The sequence below is a fragment of the Anthonomus grandis genome, chromosome 4 (assembly GCF_022605725.1).
Source record: "Anthonomus grandis grandis chromosome 4, icAntGran1.3, whole genome shotgun sequence".
NCBI classification, from domain to species: Eukaryota; Metazoa; Arthropoda; class Insecta; order Coleoptera; family Curculionidae; genus Anthonomus; species Anthonomus grandis.
Genome location: NC_065549.1, coordinates 10453355 through 10476160, shown reverse-complemented (window position 1 = coordinate 10476160; position 22806 = coordinate 10453355). Strand labels below are relative to the sequence as shown.

The 22806-nt window shown below is 30.5% G+C and overlaps 1 protein-coding gene across 2 annotated transcripts in view; it reads left to right on the top strand.

Moving 5' to 3' along the window:
* LOC126735597 (protein atonal-like) overlaps nt 1-15805 on the top strand; it is a 63935-nt gene extending 48130 nt beyond the window's left edge. Inside the window, exons 1-4 of one of the 2 annotated variants that reach the window (XM_050439640.1) lie at nt 7631-7730; nt 11121-11402; nt 11459-11651; nt 15572-15805. In XM_050439640.1, coding sequence (XP_050295597.1) covers nt 7715-7730; nt 11121-11402; nt 11459-11651; nt 15572-15710 — 630 coding nt within the window. In that variant the 5' untranslated portion in view covers nt 7631-7714 and the 3' untranslated portion in view covers nt 15711-15805. Of the gene's footprint in view, nt 1-7630; nt 7731-11120; nt 11403-11458; nt 11652-15571 lie in introns of those variants that run through there. The other variant, XM_050439641.1, reaches the window with a different exon arrangement.
* The last annotated feature ends 7001 nt before the right edge of the window (nt 15806-22806 follow it).

Below are 22806 nucleotides of genomic sequence, written 5' to 3'. Positions count from 1 at the left end.
TTTTAGTAAAGTATGCCCTTTAAACAAATATAGTTCTTAAGTTTTTTGTTGAGCTTATTTAGTTACCGAAAAAAATATTATTAATACTAAAATTTACTTTACTTAAAAGCTTTTAAAAGTCGTATAAACAAGCCATTAAGCCACTAATAACTATGAAATTCTTACCTAAGACTAATTATTTTAAAACGTATACATTTTCTATTCAATCCCATTTAAAGGCAACAGGTGGACAACAAACCAAGCTCACCAACAATAGTACTTAAAAATGTTGCATATTTGCTCTTACACCGAAATACTGCTACTTGGGACACTCGGTCCTGTTTACACTCTTCACGCTTCGGAGTGCTATAATGACAGTATTATACGTACCATCTGACACGACCATGGATGTTTCTCTTTTCGTCGAAGGCCAGATAAGATGCTCTCGAAAACATCCATATGTTTTCAGAACAAGAGGACAACTTTAACTGGGTAGCGATTGCTTTTAAAGTCGCAAAACCGCCTCGTCTAAATAAAAATAACCAATTCGAACCTAATAGAAAGAAGCTTTAGGGTCAACCCAACGGACCTTGTAGTGACAGATGCCGTAATTAACCTTCAGATGATCCTTCGCCTCGATAAGATTTACCTGCAAGATATTTCGCTTTTTGAATATGGATGAATGTGGCGTGTGCCGTAAATATATAGATGGGGTGAAAAGTACGTTAAGGTAATGAAGGTGAAATAAGGAGTACCAAGTTCAAAATAGGTTTGTTTTAGCAGGAAATATTTGGGATGGTTTGAAACTAGTTTGATGTATGTCGCAGTTGCGCATGCCAGACTGAAACCGCGTTGCAAACAGTTTCGGACTTATATGTGCTAGAAAATCTTTTTAAGGCATGACGTTGTATAATATTATTTTTTTAAATTCATATAATAATTGATGTTAATGGTAATTTTACTATTATGCTGTAGGAACTTACTCTAAATAGCCGATATTTTTATTTGTAGGCGTCCAAAAATTTCTTATTTCAGCAACAGTTTCTAACTAAGAAAATACTCAAACACCAATTCTTATACAACAGTCCCAACAGTTGTCTTTTATAAACACACAGCCAGGAAGTTCGCGACTTTTAGTAAATAAAATATCTTCATTATATAATAAAGATGACACAAACATTTTTCATGGGGTACCTATGCCAAGTTTGCTGATTCACCACCCACATTCTGACACTAAAACTTGTCTAGCAACAAAATTTCTCTCGTCAGCAGCATCCCTATTATCATTAATATCTTGATTATCGTCATCTTGTCCGGCATCGTTGGGGGGTAAAGGTAGTTCTATGTTTATTTCAGTTTCGGCAAATAAATATTTTCCCATTAGAGATAAATTTTATAGTACACAGCAGGGCCGAAGAAAGTGCACTATATCAATTTTGCCTAATTTGATACGGCACAGTTGTCGCAATTTTTGCTTCAGCAGCCTAAACAATGCTCAATGACATATCGATTTGTTCATAGCTTTAAATTAAAGTGTCTCTATCTTTATATGGAGTTAAAAGATTTCTTAAACAGAGATATTCACTGTCTCTCAGTAAATAAAAATCTTGACACCTCTCTACCAATTCCGCACATAGAGGAAAATTTTTAAAAACTCTGCTATCATGAACAGAGCCAGGATGTGCAACAAAAATATTCCTTATCAATAAATCATGATCACAAACCACTTGCATATGAAAATAATTTTAAAAGGTTGAGTGAACAAAATAGTTGTTTAGGTCAAAAAATAGAATCTTCAAAGTTAATATTCCAAAATTATATTAGTCAAAAAATGCTAGACGTTTAAGTGTTAAAACTCAGTGAAAACTATAAATAGGTATTTCTTATTTAACTGATCTCCAACATCTCTAAATGAAGGAGCTTCATGACCAGCAAACCGCAAAAAAAATTATGTTTGTTCATTGTGACTTAAAGAACTCACTTTCTTCAAATCTATGACCAATATCTTGAGCCACTTGTCTGCTAACTCGAAAATGCTCAACAAATTCCTGGTTATTGTACAGTGCTACAGTAACTTCGAGATAGCCTTCGTTTTTTGGTCTCCTATGGCCTTGGAACAGGATCTACCAGTTCATCATCACTCGATACATTAGAATCAAATCCATGATTTGAATCCGAACTTAAAGAGTCTGATGACATTCTGGATTCTCTTAAAACCCGTAATCATAAAAATTAGGATATATTTATATACCCAATATATAATGTAAAATTACATGGAATTTTATTGAATTTTTTATATATTAGATATATAGATATTTAATAAATACAGTAGGAAATTAACTCTAAAGCCAGCCGTAATACTTTAAAAGCAGCAAAAATCAGATTTCAATTATCCCACAATGAAACGTGATGAAGCTCCAAATCAAACACAAAAAAAGAAAACAGAATCTTGACATAAACCTTGACGGCTGACAGGCAGAATCTCGGATTATTTTACTAGAACGCGTACTTTCTGCGCAGATTCCGGACCATTTGTGTATTGGTCAAACTTATTGATTCGCAGTTAGTGTTGACAAGTGACAATTAAGTTAGCTGATGGCATAGACAGATGATGTTGACAACTCTGCCAAAAGAGGAACGATGTTGGCCTCTTACCCCACTCATATATTTCATCTATTTCCTTCAGTCTAAAACTAATAATTGCTGTATTGCACTGCTTATTTAACAAAGTTGGGTCATTAGCCTGATGCTTTTAATTACACTTACCTATATATAGAAAATCAAATCTATCGTCCATAAATTTGTCAAATCAATTAAGAAATCTAAGCACAATCTAATAGAAAATAAGGAATAACGAGTCGCTAAATGGGAAAATAAACAATTCTACACAGGGACCGACCGTGGTGGTCATTTGCACAGTAAACAGAGACATCTTTGGTGTTACCGCTTTTTTGTTTTCTCTTTTTACGACCTGTTTGACATTTGACAATGTTTTATCACTTGTGGACACGCTTGCCGATTGGTGGCACGCACTCAAACACATTTTTGTTTGTTTTTTTTTCTTGTTGATCTTGTCAAGTCGATTAGGTCAGGTTTATTTTCGTCATCACTATCTAACGAAATAATGTAATAATTCATCCTGAACATTGGTTCTTTTGTATCCAACAGTATGATATCATTTTCTTGTTTCACTATGCCGATCTTATTTTACATGTCATTGCAATCCATGATATCTATCTAGCTAAATAACGTCTGATGTCTAATGATGTTTTAATTTCGCGTTAAATGGCGTAAAAATAGGTTTGACGTATTCGAAGCTAATATATTAAAGACGTCACCACGATGACCTTTGATGATGATTGCGGTAGGGTATTTATAGTATTAACTCTGTGCCAAAGACCAGTTAGTTATGAACCCGCAAGGATTTAGTGTTAAGGAGGTCAAGTTGGTTGCCTACAATTTACTTGCTGACGATAGGCAACTTTCAGACCAATTTTAAACTATAACATGATTTTTCATATATTATGATTTCTTTCTTTGCAATTTGATATTGACGGCATAGAAATTGACCTTCTTGTCTCTGTTGATGTTAGTTGTCAGTCAACTGTAAAGGCAATATTGCCACACATAGCAGGTTTGCAGTTCATTAACATAGAGAGTTGTCAACTCTTGTGCTTTTTTTTCAAAATATAACATATAATTTATAAATATTAGAGAATTGTTTGTTTGATTAATATTAGGGAGCAATTGAGAAAAAATATCTGATATTTTTTTTAAAGCCAAAACGTCTTAAGTAGAAACATTACTTCAATCAATAAAACAAAAAATTAAAAATCCAGGTCTGTATTTAGGAAACAAACATTATTTTAAAGAAAAATTGAACAAATTTTCTAAAAAATTTAGAGGAAAATTAATTTAAAACTTAAAAGAAATTCAAAATATTAATAAAAGACTGATGATTTTTTTATTTTTCGCTGTATTGTCGAACTCTTATCTTTTAAGTCTATTGAATAGGGAATGAAGATTTATGAAATGTCTAGGGAAGAAACAAGAGTATCTTCAACTGCCTGGAAGAAATAAACTGTTATTGCAATATCAATTGCCTAAGATATTATTCTTAAATAATAGAATAAATAAAAGAGGTAACAGAACGGTTTGTTTTCTCTTTTTACAAACCAACTAAACGTTTTTAATTTTCCCTTGTACCCAAAAAATTACACAAAATTATAATATCTGAAACTTTCATCTAATTCCCCACTCTTAAGGAAAGCACGCTTCTAAAGAGCATTCCCTTAAGGTTTACAACATTCAAACATTACTTGAACATCCTGAAAAGTACTATATAGGTTGTACGTACCTCTGCTTTACACCTGCTGCACAGACATTTTCTTCTCCATACATTCAGAATTGTTTTTTTATATAATTCCCAACACTATAGAAGATAATCTTTATTTAATTGCCGGACAGGTGAAAAGAAGTCCATTAATAGTAATTTTTATAGGGAGATTCTACCGTAGATAAACATGGTATACTATTTTAATACTAAGTTTATTTAAATCGTTTTACAGTTGTATATTTTTATTGTAATTATGAGATACTGCACTTAAAGTACATGTCACCTTGTATAAATCAATAGGTGTAAACTCTTTAATTAAATGAATATTTGCACAGCATATTTTGCAGCTATTATCATCAATTATTCCATGTATTATCCATTATTCTGAAGTTAATTCAAGATTCTTATGCCAATAGAGCGACCAGATAACCACTAAAATTTTTTTTAGTGCATTGTAAATTTCATGTAATTTTACAGTTCATTGTATTTTAAAATAATAATATTCTTTGATTTTTTTACAGCTAAATATCAAAATTAATTTTAGGTTTCTATATCATCCCTTCAGGTATTATATGGCAATATTTACCAGTTATAATTGGTTGACCAGAAATTCAGAATGGCTCAACTTTTCTCTATTAAACCATTAAATCTTAAACTATTCGTTACCAGCTTTAAAAGATCGTTCATTATTTACCTGACATCTGTCAATAAAATCAGCTGTTTGTTTGTATGAACTGAGTTTTGTCATCTGTCAAAATGTATGTTATTTCGGAACATGCCTTATTAATTTTGGACATTAACGTGTTGATGTTGTCAAAAAAGTGTAGTTCAAACCTATCGGTTGGTAATCGCTATCGATCAAAAAAAAACTTTAAAATGACCACCAGAATTTCAAATAAATAAAAGACTATTAAATGGCCTTATCATGTTTTATGACAGCAGCTTCTATGCCACAAAAATAACTTTATAAACTAATTTTCTCGTTTTTTTAATGTCCAAGTGATTAGTTGCAACTGTAAATAAATAGATTTTCCTATAAATGTAAAAGTGTTAATTAAAAAGGTTCCAAAAACAAGGGAACAAATAAAACAGTATGTAACCTGCCTCTGCACGGTAATAGAAATGGACATAACCGCTCGTTAATGAAAAGAATGAGTGATTTTTTCTAACTTAATAACAGTCAGATAACCATCTTAAAAAAATTTACAGCAATCACAATTAACGTAAATTAATATTAGATTCTTTGGGATTAAATTTAGAGGATTCTGAATGTTTTAGTTAATTGGGTAATTTATTTATACGGTTGAAGACCAGAGAGATTTGTTATGAATTTTAATAAAGTTTAGGATTTTATTTATTCTTAATTTATTTAAATAAAAAACTTTTATTTCAAATAATAAAAACGTGCCAAGGATTAAAAAATGCGTGAAAGATAAAAATTGCTTCCCACTAATTGAAAAAAACGAAAAACTTCTTTTAACAGTAAAACGCTTCAAGATTGATTTAAAACTCAAAAACAAAGATAAAGAGCTGACTCTAAGAACGTTCAGTAGTATGTCTCTTCTCTAATTATGATTCTATGCAAACTGTGTTTGAATTATCCAAAAAGACCATAATCATCTAAATTAAGACAAGTAACCAGAACTTTCCAACGGCAACATCAACTCTTAGCTCTTTTACTAACCCTTGTATTCAACTCTCTCTTAGATAACTTGTATTTAAAATATCGTTCAACTTTATCGCTGTTGGAGAATATGGCGAGGAAGTAAACAGAAAAAAGCATCAGGATGAACTATACCGAATGCTTATCTACATCTATTTCCAGTTTCCTCCTCTTCTGGATTCAATACCTCTTGAACCTTAGTTCTCGAGTTTTAGGATAATGAGCTATTTATCAATTATCTATATTATCTTGGTAAAGAATTTGTACAACGTCAAAGAATCATTCAATTTGTCTGTTCTAGTCTCACTTAAGTTCCAACTTCATTGTAGTCGAGGTAATACGTTATTAATAGAAATATTCATTTGGTGTTTAGTTGTTATATCTTTTTATTTATTATAGCTTATAATTATTACAGCTTCTCACCACCGAAAATCAATTTTTTTTCTGTCAAATATTTTGAGAGGCATCTTATGACGTTCTTATTTTTTGTTGTCCTCGATATCAGTGTATATCCTTTACTTCGATCAGTGTCTTTTAAGACTATTCTTTACTCAGTTTGTCTGTTTGAGATCACATAAATATCAGCCTTGTAAACATTTCAATCTCTTCTAATTTTTCTGCTGTAAATTTAGTTTTTCAGAACAGCTTTCCTTTCATTTCTAGTCTTTCTTAAAATCTTCTCTTATTTTCTGTTTGGCTCCTTTTTTTCTTTTAGCCATAGCAATGAAATCTTAATTTTTAGTAGACTTCCGATCAAATTTTCCTATTTTATACTCCCTTTTTTCTTCCCACAGTAGCTCTGTGTCCTCAGATGACAGTTAAGTCTTCAACGTTCCAACCAAAAGTGATTGCGGTAATTTATTAAAAAAATAGCTTAATTAAAAAATTCTTATCTCTTCCTATCTGATATATCACTATTGACCCTAAGAAATACTTGCAGTAGTAAACGATCGAGCATCAGCTGTATCTAAATCGTTAATCTAATGAGAAAATCTACTTAAACATTCTATTCTGTAACTCTAGAATCTCAAGTATTCCTGAATTCCTGCCAACCAGCGATAATTTATGGGCCGAACCATAATGATTGGTTGATTAGGCTTCTAAAAAACCGTTAGGAAACGCAAGTAGCTGCGGACCGTGCTGAAAATTAATCATTTTAAGAGTTTCACGAGTCAACCCGATTCTATGGCGCTACTATTTGTTAAATGGGCCGTTTTTAAGCCTGTATGCATGAAGGCTCATAATCTATGGTGTCAGTAAGAGTTACGATTAGTATATCCTGCATTACTTTATAAATATTTATAGATTCAAAGGAAATATGCTTAGACTCCACATATATTTCAAAATGTTTAGCTTCTTTTCTTTTTGAAATTAGTTTTTGATATCCGTAGAAGGATAATCAATCAATCGACGTATAGTGAAGGAATGAGACAACAGATGGTTGTGGTGGTGGATTTGTTTCTATTGAAAACCCCCTCTGTATAAAACAAAAAAAAGGGGGCCCACCATCAAGATAACAAATGGTATGCGGCGGCACGCGACCAGAAGGCAGGTCAGTCCCATCCCTTCGCTTCTTTTATTTCCGTGTAGGTCATCGGTCGATCTACTTCTCGTTTTGGTGTCTTTGCTTTTTGTGTTCTCAGATTAGACTGGATTTACTTGGGGTTTGATCATGTTGGGGTGTTAAGTGCCGATCCGAAAGTGATGTAAGTCATTGTGGTTAAAATTATCTTCAAATGGAAATAGGTTCAGGTAAGTACTGATGTGGATCTGTTAAGGTCAATGATACTAAAAAATGACACATCTCCTTTGTACATTCCTTCTTATTTTGTATTATTTTTCTGTGTTTGATATAAAGCTTAGTCATCTTAGTCACTTTAATTTGTTGAACAGTGCTCTGCTTCATTTTATATAGAATTAATTTGTTTTTTTTTAATTTCATTTTATAGACTTTTTCCGAGTCGTATTGAATTGAATTTATTACCTCTTTTATCTCTAATTTTTTAATTAAAATAAAATCCTAAATCAGTAATTAAAATAAAATATTCTTAATAATATGCATATTAAAATGGTGTGTGCTAAAAGTACACCTCCAAAAGACAATGGGTGATTTATGGAAATAAACGTGATTTAATAAAAATTTAAGATTAAAAATGAAATTGCAATAATAGGAAATAGTTAAATTAAAAAGTGATAATTTTGCAGATTAGTAATAGAGGAGCAAAATAAAGAATGTGTTTAAAAGCCTAAAACAAAAAAATTGCTCTCAAAGTACTGGAAAATGCTCCAATCAATTTACGCCAAAAATCTGGAAGTTTAAGAAACTATTTCCAATTCCCTACACATATAAAAAAAAATTTCAAATCATGGAAAACTGGGAATGACGGGAATAAATTAAAAATGTGCTTAAAAGCCTAGAGCAAGCATTGCTTTTAAGACCGTAAAAGCTACAACAAAAGCCGGGAAAGCATAGGAAATTATTCTAAAATCATGGAAATTGTTCTCTATTCCAGAATAACAAAAAAAAATTAAATTCCTGGAAAAATTAACGGTATTCATGAAAGACAATACCTGGAACAAAATAAAAAAGTATTTAAAAGCATTACTCTAAGTCCTGGAAAACGCGATCAAATTTTTCCAACCTTTGGAAGATTATTATGTCAAATGCCTGAAAGTTAAAGAAACACAGAAAATTACTTCAAAGTTTTTTTCTGTGTTCCTGGTATTTTAAGTCCAGTAAGTACCAGGTTAGACTTAAAATATTATTTCCAATTCCTGAAATACCAAAAATGACGTCAAATGTCTGGAAGGCATAAAAAACTACCGCAAAAGTCTGGAGACTTAAAAAAAATTCTAATTCCTACAAAATAAAAAATTGCTTGAAATGCCGAAAACATATAAACATTTTTTTCTAATTCATGAAAATTGAAAATGTCGGAGACAAATTTAGAATGTGTTTCAAAGTCTAGAACAGGAATTACTTGTAAGACTGTAAAAGCTACAACCCTACTCTTTTTTTTACAATATACACGGCTACATTTATTACATTTTTAAAATTATCATTAAAATTTATCATATGTACGCTGTCACATGCAAGTATTAAAGAATTAAGAAAATTTTAGGCTTAATTAAGATCTTCAAACTCTATACGCCGTATCTGAGGATCATTTACTAAAATTAAATCCCTTAAAGTCGTTGGCGTTACTTTTCTTCAGCGAAGAACTTCGAGATACAATTTCTAATGAATTAAGTCTTACCATTGGGCAGGGTAATATCTTTTTTAAAAACTCTTCAAAGAACTTAAATAATTGATAAGAAACTTGAATATGATGAGCATATTGCATCCTCTATTAAAAAGTCTTACTCAGCCCCAAAATCCCTTTTTCCACAACAGCATTCCTTGGAAACAAAAGTTGAATTATATGATTGCACTAGTGCTACCACATTTTAACTTTGCTAATAGCATTTATGGGACATATTTAAATACATTTAAGGCTAAAAGAGTGCAAAAAGTACAAAATTCTTATATTAAATTTATATGTAGAGTTAGACAAAGGCAGCGCGTTTAAAGCTTAGGGAGCTTATTTGTCTTTCTATGTACAATGGAATAATATGACACTCAGCTTATTTTTTTATAACATTATTAAATATAAATATCCTATTTATCTTAATAAAAAAGTAGTGTTCCGTACTGATATTCATAACCTTAGTAAATTTGGAACTTTTTCTGCAACTTTAGTTATTTTTTATATACGAGCTTGGCTATATTTGGCGTTGGTGTACCGACTTATAACAATTTTTACATTTACTTGTTTTATTTTGTTTATGCCTGTGTTGTAACTTTAACAGCTTCTTCTTTAGGAGGGAAGCTGAATAAAAAACCTTTTGTTTCAATATCAAATATGTTTATGTATTTAATATTAATAATATTAGTTAATGAAAGGCTATATCAGGAACAAAATAAAAAATGTGTTTAAAAGCCAGAACAAAAACATAAATGCTACAATATTTTTCCACTTTGTCCTTCTCAATGTCCCCGACATTCTCCAAGAATTGCAAATAATTGTTCATATGTTTTAGGCATTTGAAGTGTAATTTTTGGTATTTTTGGAACTGGAAATATTTTTTTTACATTTTCCAGGCTTTTGGAGAAGTTTTTCAGGCCTTTCAGACATTTGAGGTTAATTTTTGGTGCATCCAAGAATTTGTAATCATATTTTAGATCTTTCAGGTTTTTTGGAATAATTTTCTATGTTTTCCAGAAATTTAAAATAATAATTATCTAAAAATTGGAAATATTTGCATTTTCTAGCATATTGAGAGTAATGTTTTGTTCCAGGCTTTTAACTACACTTTTTGTTTTGCTCCAGCTATTCTATTTCATGAATTTCAATTATCTTGAATGTGTTTTAGGCTTTTAAATATATTTTTTTATCCGAGGGATTTTACTTTTTTTTTGTTTTTTAGGAATAGGAAATAATTTCTTACGATTTCCAGGCATTTGTCTTAAGTTTTACAGTCTTAAAAGTAATTCTTATGCTAGGCTTTTAAACACATTTTTAATTTTTGTCTGTCTATCTCAATTAACCATGAATTAAAAATAATTAATAATTTGGGCATTTAAAGAAATTTTTCCATATTACTCTAAAAATCTGGAATATTTTTTTTAATATTCCAGATTTTTAGAGTAATTTTCTATCAATTACAGGCATTTGACGTATTATCTTCCCAAAATTGGAAATATTTGTTAGCGGTTTAAATGCCAAGTAGATTATTATGTCAAATGCCTGGAAAACAAAAATTACTCCAAAAGCCTGAAAAACCCAAAAAATATTTTTAGTTTCAAGATAACATAAAAAAATTGGTATAAAACGAAAAATAACTTGAAATCTCTAAAATATATTAAAGATCATTTCCAGTTCATGGAAGTCATTAAATTTCTGGAAAAAATTAAAAATATGCTTAAAAGCTTAAAAATAGGTCAAATGCCTAAAAGGCCTGAAAAATGACTCCTAAAAGCCTTAAATTCCTGAAAAATATACTTCTTAATCCTGGAAATGTGAGTCCTTTTAAACCAACTTAAAATCATTCTTAAATTTAGTATATAAAATATCATTCTACCTAAATTCGTTTTTCCTTTAGCATTTTCACCAAAAATGGACATAATCAAATCCATGTATCATCCTCACCCAGAAGCCTGCCCTGACCTATCAGACTACTACTATCACCAAACTGATCCATATTTATCACCAATATATCCTAGACCTTTGGTACATCATCAACCTGGATTCATAAAAGTAGAAGATGCTATCAATATGGCTCCAGAGCTCTCCAGAAGAAGTCCTGATGATATTTATGATAATAGCACTTATGACTCTTTATTATCTGGATCATCTTTGGTATCTGAAGAAAGAGTTAGTTATGGTATATAATTTAGGTATACCTAGGCATGATAAGAAGTTATATTATTTTTTTTCTAGGTAATTTTAACTTTTTTACACTAAAAAAGGGTAGTTTTAATAATAACTTACCAGAAACTCTTCCAAAAGACGAGTTTTCCAAGCAGAGTAGAAAGAAGAGGAGAAGAGCGGTACGAGATCGACCAGCTTCTCCCACTGTGATGAAAAGCAGAAGATTGGCCGCAAATGCTAGAGAAAGACGACGAATGAATGGGTAAGATAATTGGAAAAAACTTAAAGATTTTATAGCGGTAATAACATTTTAGAGGATCGGTGGTTTATGGCCACTTTAGAACTATAATAGGTTTATCTACGTATTATATTATCGTAATACACTTAGTACTTAGATTAGTATAAGGTTCCTACTTATATTAGGATTATCTAAGGATTACCTAATACTTAGATTAGTATTATGTTCATAGAGAGGTTTTGTGGCGGTTAATAGAACATCTGAAATCCTTATAGAATATTGACAGAATATTGAGAACTAGGAAATTGAGTTTTCAAAGCAAGCGGAAAGATTTTTTACTGAAAAAATCAGAAAATGTGCTCATATTAGTTTTTAGGAAAAATTTATAAATTGACTTTCAATGTTGCATTTGTTCTAATGGACAGGTGGTTCATCCTGAACTCCTAAGCAGGATACTATTCTATGTTTTTTCTCGTAATCTTGGATTGTATAGACTGTTCTTATTACCTCATCATAATAGCTTTAATTATGCAATGCACCTGTTGAAAAAACGAAGACTGATCAATGATAGGGGTATTAAAATTTTGAGTATTCCATTGAGTCACTTTAAAAATAGAACTAACTTAGGAAAGGTCTAGTTGATGCAAGATTGTAAGATGTTTATTAATGCGTTGATAGTTGTTACAGGACAAGCACCTAATTTATGCATAGGATTTCAATCATATTTACTAAATTTAAATTTTATGAAATATTAATGGTTAGTTAAGTTACTAAGAAATAGTGTTCAATTATTTATTTTTACTTTTGTTATATAATTTTTTTGTAATAGGGTATATTGTTTAATATTCCCGTATATTAAACAATTAAATAAATGTTAATTATATTTCGTTTTTCATATTTTTTCATTATTACAGTTAAATAAAAAAAATCTTTAAAGGCGCTTATTATACAGGGTGTAATTAAATAGATGCGAAAAAATTGGGGTTGATTCTTGGGTAAATATTAAGAAAAAAACTGTATATGAACGTATGTTCTAAAAGGCGTAACTTTTAAAATACCGGGTGATAAAGTTTGAAGAAAAATATATGCTTTTTTATAATACCTGTAAAACCCATGTAGATATTTTAATAAAATTTGGTATGCATTTTCTATGCATCAAAAGGCATTTTCTGAGGCTCACTAATTTTTTTATTTGTACCAGTGACGTTCGTGTAAGGTTTCAACTAAATATTTTTGATGAAAAATATAGTACGCCACTTTTTTTTCTTGTTTTTGTAATTCTCATTTATTTCTAAGCAAATTTGATCTTTTGACTTTTTTTTTGTCCGAGGTTGCGTATTCGATTAAAAAAATTAAATCCATCTACCTAAATGTATTACATGTTTATTATTAATGTTTAGATGTGATTCTAATTTTTGTTTTAAACCAAATGAAAGAAAAATAAATTAAATAATTATCAAAAATGTTGAAAATGACCACCCTCTGCCATTATGCAAGTCTATACGTCACCGCATTTGTCGACGAATCTGATAAAAAATTCCAGGAGAAGTTTGAATTACGGCACATAAATTAATGATTCGATTTCTCAAGTCATCAATATCCAGTACCGGACACTGATACAAATAAAAAAAAATAGTGAGCCTCAGAAAATGCCTTTTGATGCATAGAAAGTGCATACCAAATTTTATTAAAATATCTACAGGTGTTTTATAGGTATTATTATAAAAAAAACATATATTTTTCTTCAATCTTTACCGCCTGGTATCACAAAAGTTAGGACTTTTAGGACATACGTTCATATAAAGTTTTTTTCTTAAAATTTACCCAAGAATTAGCCCCTGAATTTTTTCGCATCTATTTATTTACATCCTCACTAGAATTTACATATATACAGGGTGTTTTTTATATATTGCGACAAAATTCAGGAACGTGTTCTTTGGACAAAAATTCGCAAAAAAATTGCTATAAACATTTACCAACATGCTTTTAACATTTTTATGTTCTCCAGTGGCGTATATGCGCGTTTTCCGCTGCATACTTTTATAAAGAAAAATGGTACGCCACTGGTTTTTCTTGTATTAAAAAATATTTATTAAATTCTCCGTTTTATTTGCAACATTTTTGATCCCTTCGACTTTGTCCGTTAGATGCACGGTTTTCGTACAAAAAAATTGTACTTGTATTTTAAATCTTTAATTTAAAATACAAGTTTTTAAGTGATAAAAAAATATTTCATTGTTTATTACTTATTTACGTAATATTATTATTTTTACAAAAGTTGTTCAAAGTGTGCTCCTCCAACATCAATACAAGCATCTAATCGACATCGCATTAATTGGCGGACACGTTCAAAAATTCCTGGTGTCTGCCGAATTATGTCACAAGACGTTATAATGCGATTACGTAATTCCTCCATATTATCAATTGGATTTCTATAAACCAGTGATTTAAGGCGGCCCCACAAAAAAAATCCAGCGGATTTAAGTCGGGAGACCGTGGGGGCCAAGGATGATGACAAGAAAGATGATGGCCAAGGATGGCCCCGACCTATCCAACGATTTGGATACGTAATATCCAAATATGGCATTCTCATAATGCCATATGTGGTTATTGTGGAAGTTCATAATTGCGTCCCTGAAGAAATTAGCCTCATCGGTGAAAAGTATTTTTCTTATAAACGGTGCATCTTGCCTTATGCGTTCTTGCATCCAACGACACAAAGCCGTTCTTTTCGGAAAATCGCCTGCACCCGCTGAATATAATACAGGTATAAAAGGTTTCTTTTAAGAATATTCCAAACTGTAAAGTTACTAATAAATGTGTACCGTCTAAGCAATTTTCCTAGTGCTTGTGGTGGGATCTTCCTCGAATTCATTGAGCACCTGTTCTTCAATTTGAGAAGTTTTTAGGAAAGCTGTCGGTTTCCCTTAGACGTTGGTGTAAACGCGTAAACATGGAGTGATGATGAATAACACGATTCAGGTAACGTTCAGCATAAATACGCAAGGCTTCTCGTGCGTTTCCGTTAGCTAGTCCATAAATGAAGTGCATATCGCACATTTCATTATTTGTGTAATTGTTAGCCATTTTTCTAACAAATTAATCTTGTTAACTGGCGGACAGTGACTATGATTTAAAATTTGAAATATCACAAAATCTTACAAATATTAACTTTATCGTGGGCAGAGGAAGAATGTGGTAAAAAGATTAAACTCTTAAACAAGAATGTCATTATCGTTGCAACGGCGTTGTCCGTAGTTACGTTAAAAAAAATTATGTTCACAGGCTACTTCAGGCGATTTTCGAAGCGTGAAATATTAACACGTTACTCATATGTCACTTTTTTAACATGTAATATAAAGTGACATATTATAAACTACAATGAAATTTTAAATAAAATTTAAAAAAAAACTTACTTTTGAAAAAAGATCAAAAATGATCAATGATCAAAAATGTTGCAAATAAAACGGGGAATTTAAAAATATTTTTTAATACAAGAAAAAACAGTGGCGTACCATTTTTCTTTATAAAAGTATTCAGCGGAAAACTCGCACACACGCCACTGGAGAACATAAAAATGTTAAAAGTATGTTGGTGAATGGCTCTGGATACACAGACCCTGCCTACCAATCTTTGGACAAATATCTATAGGGGTATTTGAGTTATCGAAAAAAAATCATTTTTTTGTTAAAACTTTACCACCCTGTAGAACAAAATCTAAAAGGTTTAGGACCTATGTTTATAGGAACTTTTTTGCACATTTTCGTCCAAAGAACACGTTCCTGAATTTTGTCGCAATATATAAAAAACACCCTGTATAAATGACATATAAATGACCATACATATAAATGACCCATTTTTAAAATATAAAGCATTACATTTCTATCATATTAATATGATCCTGCCAGGAATATTATAAGTGAGTGCCGTTTTTCTATTTTCAGCTTGAACGAAGCTTTTGACAGACTGCGTCAAGTAATTCCCAACTTGGACACCGAACAAAAGCTCAGCAAATATGAAACCCTCCAGATGGCACAATCATACATCTCTGCCCTTAAGGAGCTCTTAACCATGGAAAGGTAACATGGTTATCAAGACTTTAAGACTCAAAATTGTGATTTTTCTATATATTTTATATCAAGGAATATCCTAGAACAAATATGTGTGCATCTAGTTATTTTTACTATGGCTAAGAATGATTTTATTCAAGTGAAAGTTATAAAATGTATATTTTCTAGTCTGAAATCCAAATATGAAAGAAATATGTGTCTATATTGTAAAATTATTCACTGCAGTATATAATTTTAAAGTATTATTATTTATTTTTGTAAATAAAATTTCGAAGGAATTTTTTATGGGTTTTATTACCAATTAAGGTGACCCCGCTGTATAATTTATAAAGTCAGGTCCCCTAGGGCCCTGAAGTTGTGGTTCAAGATACTCCCAAGTCGAAGGAAATGCCCTAAATACTGAAGCAGATGTTTTTTGATCAGATGGTTTTGTATAAATTTATATAATTCCACGACCGGTGTTGTAAAATTAGCACCCTTTTTTATAAAACTTCCTGCATGAAAGACTTGTTTTAAAGAAACGCAAAGTAAGTTAAAAATAAAGTGAGAAATCGTGAATTTTAGTTGGGACTTTTTAAAGTAATAATTCAAGCTGTATAACAAGACTTAAGCTTTCAATAAATTTAGTTTAAGTTATTCCATATTGGTGTAAGAGCTTGATGGATGCGAACTTGGTAAAAATAGTATTAATTAGTTGGAAAAATAGTTAGTTGTACGCTCTAGAAACGGAAAGTCCTTTCTTAGTAAGTCAATTGCAAAAAAGCCAGAATAAAAGTAAAATAAATATTAAAAATAACAGTTGTTTCTTTACTAAAATAGAGCAGTGGCACCAAGAAGCAGAAAAAAATAAAAAGTAACCCTAAAACTGAAAAATTACTCCAGACTCCTGGTTGATTTCATTTAAAGAAATAAAGTGTTATATAAAATTTATAGATTTTCCCCTAAAGTTGAAGTAATTTCAAAGTTCTTCTAAGGACTTAAAAACAAGTCAAACTTTTCGAAAAGCGGCATTAAACTCTTGAAAAGTGAGAAAAGAAGACTGCAATCGCCTGGACAAAGAGAAAAACTACTTTAACTGCCTGGAAACAAGACAGAAAGCATTTAGTTCAATAAAGCGACTTGTTAATTTTTCTAATAAATTGAAGCCAGTTCTTATTTTTTTTGCAGGAAGGTTAAAGGTTAATTGCTTCAATTGCGTGGAATAAAATCCCTATTTCTTCCAAGAATTCGAAGTAATTCCTAGTTTTTTTCCAGGAAGTGGATGTAAATTTAACTTTTTTCCAGAGACAAATTAACTTTTCAATTGCCTGGAAGTAAGTCCCTATTTCTTTCAGGATTTCTAAGTCTCCTTGCAACTACCTTTTGGTAGTTGATGTCCCCATTGCAGTATCTAGACTTTAACAACAACGGTTGGGTTCAGATTAAGCCTTAATAAACATTTTTCTTGCAGAAGATCCGCCCTACTTAAAGAAAAATATTACTGGAGATGAGATGCATTATATCCATGATCCTGGGGCAGAAACTCATTGTTGATCATCAGAACCGATTGATCCATGAATGAATTCCATTCACGGGAAGAATGCACCAAAGAAAAAACGGTTGAATATTCAGATGAATAGTACTACAATTTTACTAAAGCCACTTAAACTATGAATTCCTGCACCTTGGATATATTGGAACCTGTAACTCTATTCAAATGCCTAAATTATTTGCAAAAAAATAAAATTAAAGATTAAATACTCTTAGAATCAAATGTGAAACATTTTACATTAAACCATTAAACATGTTGATGGAAATTCAGTATCTCTTTTAAAGAATTTCAGTCAATTAAGAACACTTGGTATTTCTACCAGGCAATTGAACTATCCCTTTAAAACTGTTGAAAAGGTTAAATAATTCATTCAAGGTCCTGGGAAATTTTTTGAAAAATTTAAAAAATGTTGTTCCCAGGCAATTGAAATTTAATTTTCTGGATAATTTTATGAAATTTCGTATTTCTTCCAGGCAGTTGAAGAGCTGTCTGGAAAATATCAGGATAAACAATTTAAAAATCCCGCATTTCTATGATAATTGGTAAAATTTTAAATTTGGTCAAGGGAGTTGGTAGAAATTGCCTAAAATTCCTTGGCTTTTCCAGGCAATTGGTAAAAATTAAGTGTTTCTTTCGAAAAATTTCAGGCAATTAAGGAAATTTAATATTTTTTTTAGGAAGTTGAATTATTCCTTTAAAAAAATTGAAAAGGTACCAAATTCACTCAATTTTCTGAGGAAATTTCTTCAAAAATTAAAAAAGTTTTCCTAGGCAGTTAAAATTAATTTTAGGGCAATAAAAAAGCTGCCTGGAAAAATTTAAGGACAACCATTAAAAAATCCCGGTTTTCTAGAATAACTGGTAAAATTTAAAATTGTGTAACCAATTGCCTGGTGGAAATTGTCTGGAATTTCTTGACTTTTTCAAGCAGTTGGTGGAAATTAAGTATTTCTGGCAAAAAATTTCAGGCAATTAAGGAAATTTCGTAATTCTTTCAGACAGTTGAACTGTTTTTTTAAAACTGTTAAAAACTTAAAAAATAGTTGTTGTAAAGTTAAGTAGAACTATTTCTTTAAAAAAGTTGTAAAGATACCAAATTCACTGAATTTCCTGAAGAACTTTTTTCAAAAATTAAAACAGTTTTCTCAGGCAATTAAAGTTAATTTTTCTAAAAAATTTGATAAAATTTCATAATGCTTTCCGGCAATTGAAAAGCTGTCTGGAAAAAAACAAAAAAATCAATTAAAAAATCCCAGTTTTTTAGGATTTTTATTAAAATTTCAAATTTTGTCTAGGCATTTCGTGAAAATTGCCTGGAATTTCTTTACTTTTCAGGCAATTACAGAAGTTTTGTTTTTCTCCCAAGCGAATTCTTCCTTTTGAATAGTGGAGAAAGTATAAAATTCACTCAATTTTCTGAGGAAATAGCTCTAAAAATTAAAAAAGTTCTCCCAGGCAGTTGAAATTCAATTTCTTGGAAAATTTGATGAAATTTCGTATTTCTTCCAGGCAGTTGTACAGCTTTTATCAGTTATAGAGGCCTACGAACTTGGAAATAGTAACGAGTCATCTTGATTTTGCGTCTTGGACTAGATCTAAAGAGGTTACGCTCATCTCATCTTCCTTTGAGTTTAATCAAGAATAATTTTCTTACGGAATATTTCAACTTCTCGAAGGAAATTCTAACAGGAGCTGACATTCGTGGGCATGGATGACATTCTGAGAGGCAATCTAGGAAACTCTCGAGTTGCTCTTAAATAACGACTAATTATTTTATTTTCATTAACGCTTACAACATTTTTAGAATACAAAGGTGTAAAAGGTTCCAACTCTATTTACACACGATTTTTTTTCACCCATTTATATGAAATTAAAAAAAGTTAACATAAAAACTGTTTGTTTGGAAATACTTATTTTATTGGCAGTATTGGTAAATTTACAGAGTATCTTAAAAACGAAGTTTTCATTGTCAAGTAAGTTTTTTTAATGGACGCCTTGTATATTTTAACAAATTTTTACTCATTATTTAATTCTACATCAAAAATGTATACCTAATATACTATACACCAAATATTGGTGGAAATTAAGGATTTTTTTGCAGAATATAAAAAAAAGCTTCTCTTCTTCGGAAATTCTATTTGGAGGTGATATTTATATCCATGGATGAGATGGTGAAAGGCAATCTAGGAAGACAATCTAGGAAACTCAAAGTTCACTCGAATAACAACTGGTTAATGAATGAATTATGTCCATTGCAGGTACTGACATGAACCAGAAGTTTACGTAAGGATCCTGATGGATTTCTGAACTCTGATTTGTACTAGGTGTACAGAGCTTGTCTCGTCCTTCTTTGAAAAAAATGAAGTAATTTTTTGCAAAATACAAATGGTTTATATTTTTTACTCGAACATCTTGCATTGTGTGAATAATGACAAATAATCAAGTTTGCTCCATAGTTGATTTTTTGCCTTTTAGAACGGAGGATTTTAAAAATAAATAATTTTTATTTTTAGAAAAAGCCATTCCAATTTTTCTTGAAGAATATTCAATTAAAAATCTCATACGGACACAACTGATAAAAATTTAAAAATCTTTTGGATCAAAATTGCCGTTTGTTACTCCAAAACCGAGACACCCTGTACATATAAAAATTTTTTTTACAACTAAACCTTTTTTTTGTTTCTGGACTTCTGCTAATAAATTCTTGAAATTATCTGCTGACCCTTTTAACCTCATGCTTTTTATCTCTTTTAAATGCATAATTAATGTGCGATAACAATTCAAATATTACAAGGATTTTATGTGATTTTTAAATTAAGTTCCACTCTTCTCTAAGGCCCTGCCAATCTTTGTCTCATACATCATTTTCTCTATAATCTTATACTCTTTTTATACTAAAAACATTAAAGAAAAGACAAATCATGTTTATTTATTAAAAAAATTATATAAAGGCCTTGTATATTTTTTAGATCGAAATCAAATTTCTATTTTTATTTTTAGTCCAGTAAGTGCGACAGCGACAAGTCCATACACAGCAACAACCATGTATCAGATAGAGATGGATATTTTTTGATAAGTGCATTATGTTATATCGTATTTAGTGAATTCAAAGGCAACAACAAAATGATTGTGATTGTTGATGAGTAGACGAAACGTAGAATTTTAAATTTAAAAATGCCAAGAAGAAACCACGGTAAAATGGATAAATAAAGTGACATTCATTTTTACCTTAAAAAAATGTTTTTCCTCGAGTATCCTTGAAAGAATTTTTTTTTTAAATTGCTAAATGACAAATTCGGACGCGTTAAACTATACAAATTTAAAAGTTCGATGAGAAATTTTAAATTTATCCACCAGTACATAAATTTATTTCAAGTAATTCCCAATTGTAATTTAAATTAACACCGAAGACCGTTATACGAAAAAACAGCACAGCAAAAGACAAATAAATCTTTAATTTATTTTAAATCATATAATTTATGGCATTTTTTCGGTAGATGCAATCAGTTTTTCATTATGCAAATCAAAAGATATTATTTAATATTTAATAAGTGCTATTTCCAGTTATACGTCTTTGTAGGTGTACCGGAGGTGGGCACATAGAGGTAACATTAAGGAAAATAAATCAAAACGTAATCTTGATATATGCATATCATTTGCAGAAACTGTTGTTTTTACCGCCCGGCGGGCCATAGAATTTTTACAGTTTGTAATATTTCTTCTTTTGGCTATAATTTAATTAATGCATAGGATCAAGGTCGTTATTTATGCAAAAAAATTTGTTGATTTTAAATTAGTCACTATATCATGTATACAGGTTGTCCAAAAAAGAAAGCGCATATAGTGTTATCATCAATGTAATTTATTTCCTTTGATTTGAGCGGCATAGTCTGGACGTTTAAGAAATTTGACCGTATGATAGGTTTTAATTTAACATTTTCCCTTTACTATGTATTACTATTTCCCTTAACATATCCCTTTATATGCACAAATATTACTGATCTTTATATAATAAGGTATACTTTAATTTAGTTTCATATCTCAATTATCCATAAAATGCCTTAGCCATAAAATGTTCAAAAAAAATTTCCTTTTTGCGACTATTTAAAATATTCACAGACACCCTGTATAAAAATACCAGAGTCAATATAGCACCATAAAATTGGCTAAAACTTATCCCCATATACCAAAAAAGGATTTAAAAAAAAGATACGACAAGGACGTAATAGCTTAAATCGAATAATTAGCATGCTAATGAGTATACTCTTGAGGTGCCTAATATGTAAATATTCTTAAGAAGTACTGTTAGCTTAGCATTATTTCGATCATTGCCATAGATTGTTAATTACTAAGAGATATATATGAGGTATTTTCGCTGAATAATTTCTATGGGGTTTAAATAATCAGCGTTCTCTGGCTTATGTGACTGTTGAACTCGTCGAGTAAATACTTTCTCGTTTGATAGAAATGTTTATTACAAATAAGATGTTTTATGTCTATACAATTTTCGGATTTCTAGATTTATTACCACAAATTAAATTATTATAGATTAATGAGATTTTTGGTATATTTTCACTAGTTTTATTATTTCTGTTTCTCTCAGTCATTCTGTGATTTGATTTTTCTTCTTTAATTTAGCTTAATTCATGTTACAAACTATAGAATATTCTTGAAAATATCCAATTAGATATTCTATTACTTAGACTAAAATGCATAAGTTAGCTGGTCCACAAATTACTACAGAAATGGATGTTAAACCTAAAAATACCTTCTCATAATTCTCACGAATTAGTAATTGTAGTTTTTAAATATAACGTATTAAAAACAAGTAGACATTACTGGTTTGAAGTTTGGGATGAGTTAACGTTGACAGAAGATCCCCGAAGGACCTCGAAGAACAAGAAGGCAACACCGAGTTGACCCGGTTGATATTGACAGTTGACAGGAGTCATAGTAAAGGTATTTAACGAAAGTTATTGGCAGATAAAAGATGAGAATGAGAATTGACAGGCATAGATTGTATAGAAATCCCTATATTCTCAAATCATTTTGGGTATAAGGGTGATTTGGGCTGACATCGATAGATTAACGTATGTGATAAGGGAGATTGACACAGGACGTTTGACATCTCCTCTGATGATAGATTGTGTAGAAACTATATTTTTCTATCTCAGTTAAACAAAACAACTTCGAAAATTGTCATGAAATCTTGACGTAAAATGACCTTTACAATTTTTTTGACTATTCTCTTTTCAAATTCATACCAATCTTACAGTCCTCATATAGCAATTATAAGCACCATTAGGCAACACTAGATGTTAGATTAAGTTGACATTGACATGTGACATTGATATTTAACAAATGGTATGCATGAATTGTCTCGAAATCCTTATCTTCTTCTATTACAATTAAACAAAAGAACTTTTTATATCGGTAAAAATAATACTATTTAACTAACTACTATTTATCTAGGTCGCCATAAAAATTTGTATGAGAATCAGGCAACACTGGGTTGAAAGATGGTTTAGGTTGACATTGACAGATCTATATTGACAGATGGCGCTTGACAGCGGCTTCA